Source organism: Bombina bombina, chromosome 6 (genome assembly GCF_027579735.1).
Source record: "Bombina bombina isolate aBomBom1 chromosome 6, aBomBom1.pri, whole genome shotgun sequence".
NCBI classification, from domain to species: Eukaryota; Metazoa; Chordata; class Amphibia; order Anura; family Bombinatoridae; genus Bombina; species Bombina bombina.
In genome coordinates this window covers 10035056-10051907 of record NC_069504.1, presented here as the reverse complement: position 1 = coordinate 10051907, position 16852 = coordinate 10035056, and the positions used below count along the sequence as shown (strand labels likewise).

Below are 16852 nucleotides of genomic sequence, written 5' to 3'. Positions count from 1 at the left end.
ACAGGATCACACAGCATGTCACAGGGTCACATACATATATGCACAGGGTCACACACACCAGTCACAATTTAGGGTGTTACAGGGTCACTGTGTGAGTCACACTATCACACTAACTATAGGGAAGTAGCACAAATTATGCGCATGCGCACTAGACACGGGCTTACCGCACAGTGATTACGTGGTTTATCATAATTTGAGCAGTAATTTACATACGCATGTGTGGAAACGTTAAAGCACCCCGCGCATGCGCATTCTGTACGAAGTCTTGTTTCGGGATCTGTCCCGCGGGCCCGTTTTCCTGCGCATGTCGTCTAGCTTGCTTTCTTTAGCACCCACTGCGCATGCCTAATATCTCACTGCCTTTTTCACACACGACACTGCGCATGCCTAATAGCTAGATGGCTTAAGCAAACACTGCGCATGCCTAATATCTCACTGCAATTAGTACACACTGCGCATGCCTGCCTTAAGCTTTAGCACACATGATACTGCGCATGCCTAATAACTATCTGCCTTTAGCACATACTGCGCATGTATATTAGCTAGCTGCCTTTAGCACACACTGCGCATGCCTAATAGCTACTGCGCATGTCTAATAGCTAGGTGTCTGTAGCACACAATGCGCATGCGCATAGTTTCCACGTTGCGAGTCATACATATAGATCCTATTCACGTATCGGTACTTACCGGCTGCTCAGCATCGTACTAGTGTTACAGTCATGTGGGAGCAACGGTCAGCGAGGGGCGCATTTCTCTGGGTGCTGAGTGGTGTATACCTGTGTGGCTTCCTGTCTGTATATGTGCAGATACCGGGTAAGTGTGTAACATACCTGTGTGTACTGTGTGTGTAACAAAGATACCTGTGTGTACTGTGTGTGTAACAAAGATACCTGTGTGTGTACTGTGTGTGTAACAAAGATACCTGTGTGTGTACTGTGTGTGTAACATACCTGTGTGTACTGTGTGTGTAACATACCTGTGTGTACTGTGTGTGTAACATACCTGTGTGTGTACTGTGTGTGTAACATACCTGTGTGTACTGTGTGTGTAACAAAGATACCTGTGTGTACTGTGTGTGTAACATACCTGTGTGTACTGTGTGTGTAACATACCTGTGTGTACTGTGTGTGTAACATACCTGTGTGTACTGTGTGTGTAACATACCTGTGTGTACTGTGTGTGTAACAAAGATACCTGTGTGTACTGTGTGTGTAACAAAGATACCTGTGTGTACTGTGTGTGTAACAAAGATACCTGTGTGTACTGTGTGTGTAACAAAGATACCTGTGTGTACTGTGTGTGTAACAAAGATACCTGTGTGTACTGTGTGTGTAACAAAGATACCTGTGTGTACTGTGTGTGTAACAAAGATACCTGTGTGTGTACTGTGTGTGTAACAAAGATACCTGTGTGTGTACTGTGTGTGTAACAAAGATACCTGTGTGTGTACTGTGTGTGTAACAAAGATACCTGTGTGTGTACTGTGTGTGTAACAAAGATACCTGTGTGTGTACTGTGTGTGTAACAAAGATACCTGTGTGTGTACTGTGTGTGTAACAAAGATACCTGTGTGTGTACTGTGTGTGTAACAAAGATACCTGTGTGTGTACTGTGTGTGTAACAAAGATACCTGTGTGTGTACTGTGTGTGTAACAAAGATACCTGTGTGTGTAACAAAGATACCTGTGTGTGTACTGTGTGTGTAACAAAGATACCTGTGTGTGTAACAAAGATACCTGTGTGTGTACTGTGTGTGTAACAAAGATACCTGTGTGTGTACTGTGTGTGTAACAAAGATACCTGTGTGTGTACTGTGTGTGTAACAAAGATACCTGTGTGTGTACTGTGTGTGTAACAAAGATACCTGTGTGTGTACTGTGTGTGTAACAAAGATACCTGTGTGTGTACTGTGTGTGTAACAAAGATACCTGTGTGTGTACTGTGTGTGTAACAAAGATACCTGTGTGTGTACTGTGTGTGTAACAAAGATACCTGTGTGTGTACTGTGTGTGTAACAAAGATACCTGTGTGTGTACTGTGTGTGTAACAAAGATACCTGTGTGTGTACTGTGTGTGTAACAAAGATACCTGTGTGTGTACTGTGTGTGTGTAACAAAGATACCTGTGTGTGTACTGTGTGTGTAACAAAGATACCTGTGTGTGTACTGTGTGTGTAACAAAGATACCTGTGTGTGTACTGTGTGTGTAACAAAGATACCTGTGTGTGTACTGTGTGTGTAACAAAGATACCTGTGTGTGTACTGTGTGTGTAACAAAGATACCTGTGTGTGTACTGTGTGTGTAACAAAGATACCTGTGTGTGTACTGTGTGTGTAACAAAGATACCTGTGTGTGTACTGTGTGTGTAACAAAGATACCTGTGTGTGTACTGTGTGTGTAACAAAGATACCTGTGTGTGTACTGTGTGTGTAACAAAGATACCTGTGTGTACTGTGTGTGTAACAAAGATACCTGTGTGTACTGTGTGTGTAACATACCTGTGTGTGTAACATACGTGTGTGTACTGTGTGTGTAACAAAGATACGTGTGTGTACTGTGTGTGTAACAAAGATACGTGTGTGTACTGTGTGTGTAACAAAGATACCTGTGTGTACTGTGTGTGTAACAAAGATACCTGTGTGTAACAAAGATACCTGTGTGTACTGTGTGTGTAACATACCTGTGTGTACTGTGTGTGTAAGATACCTGTGTGTACTGTGTGTGTAAGATACCTGTGTGTACTGTGTGTGTAAGATACCTGTGTGTACTGTGTGTGTAACAAAGATACCTGTGTGTACTGTGTGTGTAACAAAGATACCTGTGTGTACTGTGTGTGTAACAAAGATACCTGTGTGTACTGTGTGTGTAACAAAGATACCTGTGTGTACTGTGTGTGTAACATACCTGTGTGTGTAACATACGTGTGTGTACTGTGTGTGTAACAAAGATACGTGTGTGTACTGTGTGTGTAACAAAGATACGTGTGTGTACTGTGTGTGTAACAAAGATACCTGTGTGTACTGTGTGTGTAACAAAGATACCTGTGTGTAACAAAGATACCTGTGTGTACTGTGTGTGTAAGATACCTGTGTGTACTGTGTGTGTAAGATACCTGTGTGTACTGTGTGTGTAAGATACCTGTGTGTACTGTGTGTGTAAGATACCTGTGTGTACTGTGTGTGTAAGATACCTGTGTGTACTGTGTGTGTAAGATACCTGTGTGTACTGTGTGTGTAAGATACCTGTGTGTACTGTGTGTGTAAGATACCTGTGTGTACTGTGTGTGTAAGATACCTGTGTGTACTGTGTGTGTAAGATACCTGTGTGTACTGTGTGTGTAACAAAGATACCTGTGTGTACTGTGTGTGTAACAAAGATACCTGTGTGTACTGTGTGTGTAACAAAGATACCTGTGTGTACTGTGTGTGTAACAAAGATACCTGTGTGTGTAACAAAGATACCTGTGTGTGTAACAAAGATACCTGTGTGTGTAACAAAGATACCTGTGTGTGTAACAAAGATACCTGTGTGTGTAACAAAGATACCTGTGTGTGTAACAAAGATACCTGTGTGTGTAACAAAGATACCTGTGTGTGTAACAAAGATACCTGTGTGTGTAACAAAGATACCTGTGTGTGTAACAAAGATACCTGTGTGTGTAACAAAGATACCTGTGTGTACTGTGTGTGTAACAAAGATACCTGTGTGTACTGTGTGTGTAACAAAGATACCTGTGTGTACTGTGTGTGTAACAAAGATACCTGTGTGTACTGTGTGTGTAACAAAGATACCTGTGTGTACTGTGTGTGTAACAAAGATACCTGTGTGTACTGTGTGTGTAACAAAGATACCTGTGTGTACTGTGTGTGTAACAAAGATACCTGTGTGTACTGTGTGTGTAACAAAGATACCTGTGTGTACTGTGTGTGTAACAAAGATACCTGTGTGTACTGTGTGTGTAACAAAGATACCTGTGTGTACTGTGTGTGTAACAAAGATACCTGTGTGTACTGTGTGTGTAACAAAGATACCTGTGTGTAACAAAGATACCTGTGTGTGTACTGTGTGTGTAACAAAGATACCTGTGTGTGTACTGTGTGTGAAAGATACCTGTGTGTGTACTGTGTGTGTAACATACCTGTGTGTACTGTGTGTGTAACATACCTGTGTGTACTGTGTGTGTAACATACCTGTGTGTACTGTGTGTGTAACATACCTGTGTGTACTGTGTGTGTAACATACCTGTGTGTACTGTGTGTGTAACATACCTGTGTGTACTGTGTGTGTAACAAAGATACCTGTGTGTGTAACAAAGATACCTGTGTGTGTACTGTGTGTGTAACAAAGATACCTGTGTGTGTAACAAAGATACCTGTGTGTGTACTGTGTGTGTAACAAAGATACCTGTGTGTGTAACAAAGATACCTGTGTGTGTACTGTGTGTGTAACAAAGATACCTGTGTGTGTAACAAAGATACCTGTGTGTGTACTGTGTGTGTAACAAAGATACCTGTGTGTGTAACAAAGATACCTGTGTGTGTACTGTGTGTGTAACAAAGATACCTGTGTGTGTAACAAAGATACCTGTGTGTGTACTGTGTGTGTAACAAAGATACCTGTGTGTGTAACAAAGATACCTGTGTGTGTACTGTGTGTGTAACAAAGATACCTGTGTGTGTAACAAAGATACCTGTGTGTGTACTGTGTGTGTAACAAAGATACCTGTGTGTGTAACAAAGATACCTGTGTGTGTAACAAAGATACCTGTGTGTGTAACAAAGATACCTGTGTGTGTACTGTGTGTGTAACAAAGATACCTGTGTGTGTACTGTGTGTGTAACAAAGATACCTGTGTGTGTACTGTGTGTGTAACAAAGATACCTGTGTGTGTACTGTGTGTGTAACAAAGATACCTGTGTGTGTACTGTGTGTGTAACAAAGATACCTGTGTGTGTACTGTGTGTGTAACAAAGATACCTGTGTGTGTACTGTGTGTGTAACAAAGATACCTGTGTGTGTACTGTGTGTGTAACAAAGATACCTGTGTGTGTACTGTGTGTGTAACAAAGATACCTGTGTGTGTACTGTGTGTGTAACAAAGATACCTGTGTGTGTACTGTGTGTGTAACAAAGATACCTGTGTGTGTAACAAAGATACCTGTGTGTGTACTGTGTGTGTAACAAAGATACCTGTGTGTGTACTGTGTGTGTAACATACCTGTGTGTACTGTGTGTGTAACAAAGATACCTGTGTGTGTACTGTGTGTGTAACATACCTGTGTGTACTGTGTGTGTAACAAAGATACCTGTGTGTGTACTGTGTGTGTAACATACCTGTGTGTGTACTGTGTGTGTAACAAAGATACCTGTGTGTGTACTGTGTGTGTAACAAAGATACCTGTGTGTGTACTGTGTGTGTAACAAAGATACCTGTGTGTGTAACATACCTGTGTGTGTACTGTGTGTGTGTAACATACCTGTGTGTGTGCTGTGTGTGTGTTATAGGTTGGCATGTCTTACCTCTTGGTTTTCTTCCACACCAGGACTATATGGACGGGAGGGGATCCTGCCTGCCCGCAAGATGCTGCGTTTCTCTGATAAGACTTTCTGGGAGCAGCTGAAGGACAGCCCAACACTACTTTGGCTTGGTCCCCAGCTAGGGCTGGACACAGAACAAGGACTGGAGCTGATCTGCCTGCTGGGGGCACTTCTCTCTCTGGGGGCCCTGCTTTTCAGACGTTTCCGGGACAGTTTGGTCTTCCTACTTCTCTGGGTGCTGTACCTCTCAGTGTATCAGGTATGTACCTGCCTGCCCCCTTGTAACATGTATCTATATATTATACCCACTTAGCTAAATTATATAGCAAGCAATACATGGTGCCAAGTACACATGTTGCAATGAGTCCTGAGCGACACCTGATGCACGCTTCATTTGTACAGGTACTTTTCTGCAGCTTCCATCCATGACGCTCGGGGATCAGTGTTCATCATTAGCAATAAGTAAAAGAACAATAAAGAAGGGGCCTACTAGTGCAGACAACTGTATATCCATCTGTATCCGTATATAGTCACAAAGGAACAAGCACAGGGTGTGCTGAGATCTCGCTGAACTCCTGCACCTCTGTACAATGATGGAACCCTCTGTTAGCTCACATAAACACATCGTTTCCTCGGGCATATCATGCTGGAGTCGTAGTTAAGAACCAGACTATCCAATCGTGTACATCCACCTCATATAAACTAATAATCCTTGATCACAACAAAAGGGGTCTTCAGCTCATTAGTTTGTTTCTACTGAAAAAACTGTGTTGTACCATATACCCCAAAGTGTTATTAGTCATTTGTACGTGAAATAAATGTCATGCTCCTATTCGCTGCCTACTCCACACCACGTCATTAGAGGCATATAGTGCTGCACTAGCGTCAACAGAGCCCAACCCATCCTCAGACATCACTGGGTAGCCCGCAGATCCCCCCCACATGACGTCATTACCAAAGGGGGCGGGCAAGCTGTCGGTTGTCTGCACTAGGGGTGCCCTTTTGTTTCAGTGCTTGTATAATCAACATATGATGGAAGGAGCTGCCTCTTACATTACTTTAAAGTTTTACTTTTGTGAACATACTGGGGACTAAATTGTAAGGTGAACGTTTTGTCTCCTTGAGTCACTTGGGGACTCGCACCTTTTTGTTATATATGACTTGGCGCCCTCTTTAGTCTATTTGATCAAATTGACAATTAAGCAGCATAATTTATACAGGTTGTTTGCTGATTCCATAAAGCTGGTCTTGACTGTGTTCAGACAGTATAAACCAAAACCGGTTTAGAAGCAAGACTTTTTTTTTTCTCACTGTGAGTCTAATGGTGCATATGATTTTTTTTTTTTATATATATATTTTTCACACTCGCACTATAAACAGTCTACACACCCCTGTTTAAAATGTCAGGTTTCTGTGATGTAAAAAAATGAGACAGATAAATCATTTCAGAACTTTTTCCACCTTTTAATGTGACCTCTAAACTGTACAACTCAATTGAAAAATCTGAAATGTTTTAGGTGGAGGGAAGTAGAAATAAAAAACTAAAATAATATGGTTGCATAAGTGTGCACACCCTTAAACTAATACTTTGTTGAAGCACCCTTTGATTTTATTACAGCACTCAGTCTTTTTGGGTATGAGTTTTTCAGCATGGCACATCTTGACTTGGCAAGATTTGCCCACTCTCCTTTGTAAAAACACTGCAAATCTGTCAGATTGTGAGGGCATCTCTTGTGCACAACCCACTTAAGATCACCCCACAGATATTCGATTGGATTCAGGTCTGGGCTCTGACTGGGCTATTCCAAAATTGTAATCTTCTGGTGAAGCCATTCCTTTGTTGATTTGGATGTATGCTTTGGGGCGTTGCCATTAATGAATGATGACGTTTCTAGCAGAAGCCTGAAGGTTTTGTGCCAATATTGTCTGGTGTTTGGAACTGTTCATAATTCCCTCTACCTTGACTAAGGCCCCAGTTCCAGCTGAAGAAAAACAAACTCAAATCATGATGCTGCCACCAAAATGCTTTACTGTGGGTATGGTGTTCTATTGGTGATATGCAGTGTTGTTTTTCCGACAAACATATCTTTTGTAATTATGGCCAAAAAGTTTAATCAGACCATAACACCTTTTGCGACATGCTTTTGGGAGACTTCAGATGTGTGTTTGCAAAATTTAGCTGGGATTGGATGTTTTTTTCCGTCTTGCCATTCTACCCCATAGCCCAGACATATGAAGACATTAAAGGTGGGAAAAGTTCGGAAATTATTTCTTTGTCATTTTTTTACATCACAGAAACCTGACATTTTAACAGGGGTATGTAGACTTTTTATATCTTATGTATGTGTGTATATATATCTATCTGCCATGTGTACGTGCACTCACAATTCAGCTTAGTCAGCAACCAGGGTGACTGTCAGTATATCAGTAGGTTTCTTCAATCAAGGGCTGTACTCGCTGTATTTATATAAAATATTATTTATGTGGTAACGTTTCGGGGTTCACAGACCCCTTCCTCAGACCAAACACAGTGCAAATGAAAATGGTGACTTTTAAACACAATAAGCCCCTCCAATATTAGGTGGAGTTGTAAGCACTCATACTTTGTATATACTGCACATATTGAATAACGGTTATATAAAATACTATCCTGATGACTGTTTCTACAGGCATACTCTATTCCCTGCATATACCGTTGTACGTATGGCACACACAATGCTAACCTGACAATGTACTATATTTACAAGCGCAACTTATGAGTTATGAGACACGGTTTATTAATAATACAAGTATATAACATACACTAGTTTATATACACGAGGCTCCAGCACCTGCATTCACTCTCTATATGTTACGATATTGTATCCTGTGATAATGAAGTGTAGGATCACTTTTGCTATAATTATAACTTAAGCATTAGATAGGAAATAGGGCCTGATACACTAGAATGGCGTTTTGTTATATTATTGAATGACACTTTGTTTATTTCTATATAGCTATCACATCTCTGATGGGGAAACATTTTATGTTGTGTTTTGGTTCCTGTATTTTTTGTTATTTCTGTTTATATTCAGGCAACCATGTGATTGCCATGGTAACACTTTTTGGCGCTACTATTTAGTCACCATTTTAATTTGCACTGTGTTTGGTCTGAGGAAACGATACCACATAATAAATAACTAATATTTTATCTAAATCCAGCGAGTGCAGTCCTTGATTAAAGAAATTATCTATATATCCCCAGCCAAAGCTATAAGTATCTCTCCCACTTCCCCTTTTTTTTGCCTTGTCAACTAGAAGGTTGGCAGAGATCGTGCTCTGAAGAAATGAAGTCCCTTTAATAGGTAGTTCCCCTACAAATCAGGACTGGGGTCCCTGAAGTATCCATGTGATCCTCTTAGTAAGAGTTGTGGTGAAAGTTAGCGTCTGGATGTCGCAGGGAAGCTTCCCGAGTGTGTTTGCTAACACCTGGCAACCATAGTTGGCTAACACTGCTTTCCTTTATACCCCAGCTCCCTTTCAGTCAGAACTGGGAGTGCTGTGACTGCTTCACAGCAGAGGCCATGGAGGATAAGTTATTTTCTTTTATTACATTCCCTAAGCCTTTCATCACTCTGTGGGGACTGAGGACTCTTACAGGTGACCGGGTGGCACTTTTATTTTCCCTCATGAGGTGGCCTTGCGATCTGAGGTTTTTGTGGCTACGGCTACTTTGAAAGTTTTTTTTCCTTGTCGGGTTCAGGACGCAGTGAATTGTCACGGCCAAAGCAGAGGAATTGTTATAGGTGCTGTGTATTTTTCTATTTATCAATGATGCAAAGTAAAAGGGTTGTATGCACTGAAGTTCTCCTGTAATCCACTCAACGCCCAGCTGTCTCTGTACTTTTCCATCATGCACAAGTATTTTCTTGATGGGTTTTAGAGACTGCTGACTATTCTGGATTTCGGTTAGAGGAGTAATGCAGATATGTTAGGTATCCTACATTGCTAATAAATATGGGGGATAGGGTATAACACTATGCATTGCATGCTGAGACCTCATCTTGTCTTTTGCTTTTGGCTTAGATTGCAGAAACATTTTATATCTTCCTCCATAGATAAATTATTGTATAACTGTATGTTTTGTGAGGAAGCTAAGGTTTGTCCCCCAATGCCTGAGCTCTGTTCTGCAGTCTAGGGAGGGGTCCAGGACTCCTGCTCCTTTAGGTTGATTAACCCTTCAGAGCTCTCCTCCTCCTCCTCCTCCCAGGACTCTGTTGTCCAGGATATGACATCTCTTTTTCCTCAGCCCCCATTCCCAAACATTAAACATGCAGTACCCTGCGGCTTAGCAGAGTCTCCTTCTGGGGCTGTTAATTTTCCAGTAGACTTTGCAGCACAGCTATAGTCGGCTGGTTTTCTGCTGTGCTGAGTGCCTTTCCTGCTTCAGGCAAAAGGAAGAGAAAGGTTAATCATGTTTCCTCTGATGGGGGGAATCAGTAACCCTTTAGAGACTGTGCTGGTCAGTCTATCTCAGCACTCTGAGGATGATCATTCATCAGTAGCATCGGAGAAAGAAAGATGAATAGGTTTTCTCTTTCAGCCGGCTACAGTACTGATGGTTCTAGTTAAAACTCCATTGGAATGCCTGGATACTGTTATTTCCACGGTGACCGGGGGGAGTTTTTTTTTTTTTTTCCCCCTCCCCCGTGATAAGTAAGCTCGATCTAGTTGTCGCCAATCCATACATTTTTGTCCCTTTCAGGCATGAAAGGGATCTCTGGGCCTTTCCAAGTCAGACTAACCTCGGAGATCCTGGATACCTCGCCAATCTTGGAACTATAGCAAGCAGTTCAATAAGTCCTCATCTGACAACAAGGCTGCATAAAGCGACGGCCCTTGACCCGCTATCAGATTGTGTTGGTGGGCAGACTTTTTTTTTTTTCGTTTTCTTTCTAGACGTTTAGCTGTGGGATATTCAAGATCCATGGGTTTTGGACATATTCTCCCATGGGTACAGGCTAGACTTTCAATCTTGCCCTCCAGAGGGCAGATTTCTGCTTTTACTGTTTTGCTTCATAAGAAGTTGACCATCTTTCCTGATCAGTCTTTTGTTCAGGCCCTTGTTAGGATTATGCCTGTGTTTAAACCTGTTGCTGCCTCTTGGAGCCTTAATCTTGTTCTTCGGGTCCTTCTACGGGCTCCGTTTGAGCCAATGCATTCTGTTGACATTAAACTTTTTTGTCTTTGAAAGTTTTGTTTTTTTGTTGGCTATTTCTTGTGCTCTCAGAGTTTTCTAAATGATCTACCTTTTACATTGTGATCCGCATTTATCTTATTTTACATGCAAATGAGGCTGTTTTTGCGTACCAAGTTAGGTTTTCTACCTAAAGGTTGTGTGTCTCTGCAAAATCTATCAGGGGATTATAGTGCATTCTTTTTCGTCCTAATTTTTATTCCCAGAACTAACTTTTCTTTTTTTTTTTTTCCCTTTTAGATGTAGTGCGTGCATTACAATTTTATCATCTTACTTCAAAACATTTTCGGCAATCCTCTTCCTTGTTCGTTTTGTATGCTGGTAAGCGCAGGGGTCAAGGAGCCACTGCGACTGCTCTTTCTTTTGGCATATGTGGAGGCAGAACAGCAGCCTCCTGGGAGGATTACGGCTCATTCTACCCGTGCAATGTCCTCTTATTAGGTTTTTGAGGACGAAGCTTCTGAGGAGCAGATCTATAAGGCGGCTACATGGTCCTTTTTACTTAACTTTTCACATTTTTTTTTTTTTGCCTCAAGTTGAGGCTTCCTTGGGGAGATAAGTGCTTCAGCGGTGGTGCCTTCAGTTTAGGTTTGCCTGCCTTCTTTTCCCTTCTTGTCCATTCTGTGTCCTCTTCGGCTTGGGTATTTGGTTTCCCAACAGTAATAAATTTGTGGACTCTCCCTGCCATTGGAAAGAAAACAAAATGTATGCTTACCTGATGATAAATTATTTTCTTTCCTGGCAGGGGAGGAGTCTACGAACCCCGCCCTATTTTTATTTTCAAGCGGCATTTATTTTCCTTATCTTCTGGCAAGAATGTTTCTCTTTTCCTTTTTCCTCTGCTGAATTACTAGGGGAAGTGGGAGGGATACTTATCGCTCTGGCTGTCTTCTTTTAAGCTAAACCAGGCTCACATAAGGGTTCTAAAGAAGGGTCTTTCCTTTTGCCCAACAAATGGATTTGATAAATTAGAATTCTTAAAAGATCTCGATGGTTTTGCTAGACGTATAGTTTTTATCACAAATGTTTAAGGGTAGGGGTGAAAACCTTATTAATGATTTTGGTTTGGATAAAGAGGACAGATCGGCGTTGCAAGATTTGGAAGAACTGCTCTCTCCTTACCAATCAGACACTACTCAACCCTCTACTAGCCCTACTCTCTCTCAAACAAAAGCAAGTTCTGACTTTAAACCTAAGTCTAAATTTATGCCACAACTTTCTACAGTTCCAGTGGTAAATATCTTTGTTAGACAAATGGTAAAGGACATATGCAAAATGTCCTTGATAGGTATAACAAATGATGATTTAACGAGGTCTGAAAGAAAAGCACTTAAAGAATTAACAACCATAGATAATATTGTGATTAAATCAGCAGATAAGGGGGCAATGTGGTCCTCTGGGACCAGACTAGCTATGTTTTTAGAAGTGAAAAGGCAATTACTTGCTAAGAACAAATATTTACGCCTCATGTCTAACCCTATATCTGAGATCCAGTCTTTAATTTTCAGAAAACTTAATGATGCTAAAAGTTGTGGCATTATTAATCTTGCAGAATTTTAAGTTTTCCAATTATGCCGGTGTTCTACCGTATCCCTAAAGTTCATAAAAACTTAAAAAATCCCCCTGGCTGCCCAATTATTTCAGGGATTGGCTGTACAACTGACAATCTTGGAAACTACATTGATTATTTTTTTGTTTAAACCTTTTTCTCAGTACTATGCCTTCATACGTAATTGACCCTTCAGATTTCTTGAGGAAAATTGATTCTCTCTGTCCCCCACAATGCCCTGTTAGTATCATTGGATGTAGAGGGCCTATCTTCCTCATAACATTGGAATTGATGTGGCAAAGCATTTTTTGGATACCAGAGGCCCAGCTTTTAGAAGCCATACTGATTACACAATTGACTTGCTGCGTGTTGTACTTGAGAACAATGTTTTCTCATTTTGATAACAAGATCTATAGATAAATTAGAGGCACCGCCATGGGGGCCACTTTTGCCCCCACATATGCCTGTCTCCACCTTGAGGCCTGGGAAATGGAAGAAGTATACCATAAAAAACAATTTAATGAAAATGTCCATTTAAGGCTCCGTTATGTGAATGATATCTTTATCATCTGGGAGGGTACACAAACAGAACTAGTTAGTTTTGTTGAGAATCTGAATTCAAACGATAGGAACATTGTGCTCACTGTCAACTCCAGCAAAGTCAATCTATCCTTTTTGGATATTGATATAAAAGTTGAAAATGATACACTAGTGACAGAAAACTACCGTAAGGAGACTGCAACAAACAGTATTTTGTCTGCCCAGAGCTATAACGCCAATCACCTTTATAAGATTTATTCCTAAAGGGCAGTTTCTGCGTCTTCGCAGAAACTGTTCTTCTAGATATGACAAACGTGCAATGTTAATGAAGAACAGGTTTAAGGCTAGAGGTTATCCTAAACACATTCTCAACAATGCAAACAATGAGGCAAGGAATATGGATAGGGAGACACTTCTCTTTCCAAAAAAGAAAGAAATGAGTAATAGCATTAGACTAGTGACAAAATATAACTGCCATTGGAATAGGATCAGAGATATTCTTAAGAGAAATTGGAATATTCTACTTAACGGCGAAAGTGTAGCTAAGGAAGTAGGTATAGCCCCTACTTTGACAGCTAAAAGAGCGCCAAACCTAAAGGACAAACTAGTGAGACGTAAGTACGTTACTCCACAAAATAATTGGTTTTCGAGTCATAAGACAGTGGGTAATTTTCCCTGCAAAAAGTGTGTAGCTTGTCAATTCGTGTTGAAAACAAAAACTTTTTCAGCTTGCACTTAAAGGGTGTACAAGATAAGATACTTCTTCAATTGTAATGCAGAAGGAGTGATCTATCTACTTAACTGTAATTGCCCCAGCTTTAATGTTGGGAAGACCAAAAGATTGCTGAAGGATAGGATTCTGGAGCATAGAGATGACATCAAAAACAAAGCACAGAATAGCAGTGTAGCAAGACACTTTGAGATGTTTCACAATAGCAGCTTTGACTGCATGAGAGTGACCGGCATAGACAGAGGTATCACCAATGGCAGAAGTGGTGACAATGTTAAAGTCCTTCTCCAAAAGGAGTGTAAATGGATTTATGACCCCTCTACCATTTAAGCCCCATATAGGCCTTGTTTAAGACTTGTTCTGTGATTTGCTTCATATGGGTCTTTAATTTTGAGTGTGGTAATTAGTAAGTGCAAATGTCGTTTCTATTTAAAATATATATATCTATGTGTATGTATTATCCATTTTATACTATTAGCACCTTGCACAATAAACTTTCACCTCCTATCAAGGGCGGAGACTTTGTGGATAAACAATGCCTTGCACCCCCCTTGGCATTTTTCGTGTTTTGTTGTCTCACAACCTGGAATTTAACGTGGATTGTTTGAGGATTTGCATAATTTAATTTACAGAACATGCCCACAACTTTGAAGATGGGGTGTGTGTTTTTTTTTTTTTTTTTTTTTAATTGTGAAGCAAATCACAAATAGGACAAAATAACAGAAAAAGTCAATGTGCATAACTACTCGCCCCCCTAAAGTCAATACTTTGTAGAGCCACCTTTTGCGGCAATCACACCTCCAAGTCGCTTTGGATAAGTCTCTATGAGCTTGCTACATCTTACCACTGGGATTTTTGCCCATTCCTCCTTGCAAAACTGCTCCAGCTCCTTCAAGTTGGATGATTTGTGCTTGTGAACAGCAATCTTTTTAAGTCTGACCACAGATTTTCTATTGGATTGAGGTCTGGGCTTTGACTAGGCCATTCCAACACATTTACATGTTTCTCCTTAAACCACTCAAGTGCTGCTTTAGCAGTGTGTTTGGGGTCATTGTCCTGTTGGAAGGTGAACCTCCATCCTAGCCTCAAATCACACACAGAGTGGTACAGGTTTTGCTCAAGAATATCCCTGTATTTAGCACCATCCATCTTTCCCTCAACTCTGACCAGTTTCCTAGTCCCGGCTGCTGAAAAACATCCCCACAGCATGATGCTGCCACCACCATGTTTCACTGTGGGGATGATGTTCTTTGGTTGATTTGATGTGTTGGGTTTGCGCCAGACATAGCGTTTTCTTTGATGGCCGAAAAGTTCAATTTTAGTCTCATCAGACCCAAGCACCTTCCTCCATACATTTTGGGAGTCTCCCATATGCTTTTTCGCAAACTCAAAACGTGCCATTTTGTTTTTTGCTGAAAGTAATGGCTTTCTTCTGGCCTATCTGCCATAAAGCCCAACTCTATGGAGCGTACGGCTTATTGTCGTCCTATGTACAGATACTACAGTCTCTGTTGTGGAACGCTGCAGCGCCTCCAGGGTTACCCTAGGTCTCTGTGCTGCCTCTCTGATTAATGCCCTCCTTGCCCTGTCCGTGAGTTTTGGTGGGCGGCCGTCTCTTGGCAAGTTTGCTGTTGTGCCATGTTCTTTCCATATGGTTATGATAGATTTGATGGTGGTCCTGGGGATCATCAAAGGTTCGGATATTTTTTTATAACATAAACCTGACTTGTACTTCTCAACGACATTGTCCCTTACTTGTTTGGAGAGTTCCTTGGTCTTCACGGCAGTGTTTGGTTAGTGGTGCCTCTTGCTTAGGTCTTGCAGTCTCTGGGGCCTTTCAAAAAAGGTGTGTATATGTAATGACAGATCATGTGTCACTTAGATTGCACACAGGTGGACATTATTTCACTAATTATGTGACTTCTGAAGGTAATTGGCTGCACCAGAGCTTTTTATGGGCTTCATAACAAAGGGGGTGAATACATACGCACATGACAATGTTCTGTTTTCTATTTCTAAAAAATAGTTTTATGTATATATTTTTCTCATTTCACTTCACCAACTTAAGACTATTGTGTTCTGATCCATCACATAAAATTCAGATTAATGTAACAAAGTAGGTAAAAAGTCAAGGGGGGTAAATACTTTTGCAAGGCATTGTAAAAGTATACACAGCATCTCTCAAACCATCAAGGACCTGAGGAACTTCCGTCTCTCTAGTGACGAGGGGGTGAAAGGCACATCAGCAATTGTCTGACCGCTCCACGTGATCTGACACGCTGGTTTGTTTGTTTGCATGGCGGAGAAGTATGAGCGTGCCGATACATCAAAAAGAGCTCCAACAAGGTGAACCCAGACGCAGGATATCTGGAGGACATTGACGTCCGGTCTGTATAGCGGATCTTATGCCATATGTGCAAAGCAGCCCACAGATGAAATATTGAAGTCTGGTAGTGTTGTTAAATACATAACGTGCAGTTGACAGAGGGGTACGATTCTCCTGCATTGCCGTTTGTTGTTCTATCTAATACGCACCATTACCGCTATCCATGACTGCTGCTTTCTACACAAGACAGGGGCAGCTGACAGAGGGGTAACGGATAAGGAAATCCTCCTGCATCTTTGTCTCTTTGTTCTGCTGCAGCATTAACATACATGCTTTAAGTGCTTTGCTGCTAATACCTGTGGCAGACTGTTTAAAACCTTGTTTGCTGGCTCTATTTACTTTCAATAGGACGCACTTCTAGAACTATTAACAACTTTGGGAAAAGTAAATAACGGTTGGAAGATTTATTACTATTTTATCCGCAGTAGACTGTTAATACATCTAACTCCCTACTAAGCTCTGCTGGGCCCTAAGGGTATTACCCCATTTTACAAACCGCCTATGCTATTTACTTAACAGTGTAACTGTGAATATGTTTTTTGTATGATATTTCCCTAACTGTTTATGCTACGCTCAGTAATATAACGTGTATACAATTCTCATTACGTTATGTGCTGTTGTGTAAGAGCTGACAAGTGACTATTTTACTAAATGTTTATGCTACGCTCAGTAATATAACGTATATACAATTCTCATTACGTTATTATGTGCTGTTGTCTAAGAGCTGACAAGTGACTATTTTACTTAATGTTTATGCTACGCTCAGTAATATAACGTATATACAATTCTCTTTACGTTATGTGCTGGTGTCTAAGAGCTGACAAGTGACTATTTTACTAAATGTTTATGCTACACTCGGTAATATAACGTATA

At 40.9% G+C, this 16852-nt stretch overlaps 1 protein-coding gene across 1 annotated transcript in view; it reads left to right on the top strand.

Moving 5' to 3' along the window:
* Window positions 1-589: 589 nt before the first annotated feature.
* Window positions 590-16852, top strand: part of LMF2 (lipase maturation factor 2) — a 130334-nt gene continuing 114071 nt past the window's right edge. The window contains exons 1-2 of the mRNA XM_053716309.1: window positions 590-813; window positions 5544-5797. Of these exons, the coding sequence (XP_053572284.1) occupies window positions 720-813; window positions 5544-5797 (348 nt within the window). The 5' untranslated portion in view covers window positions 590-719. The remainder of the gene's footprint in view (window positions 814-5543; window positions 5798-16852) is intronic.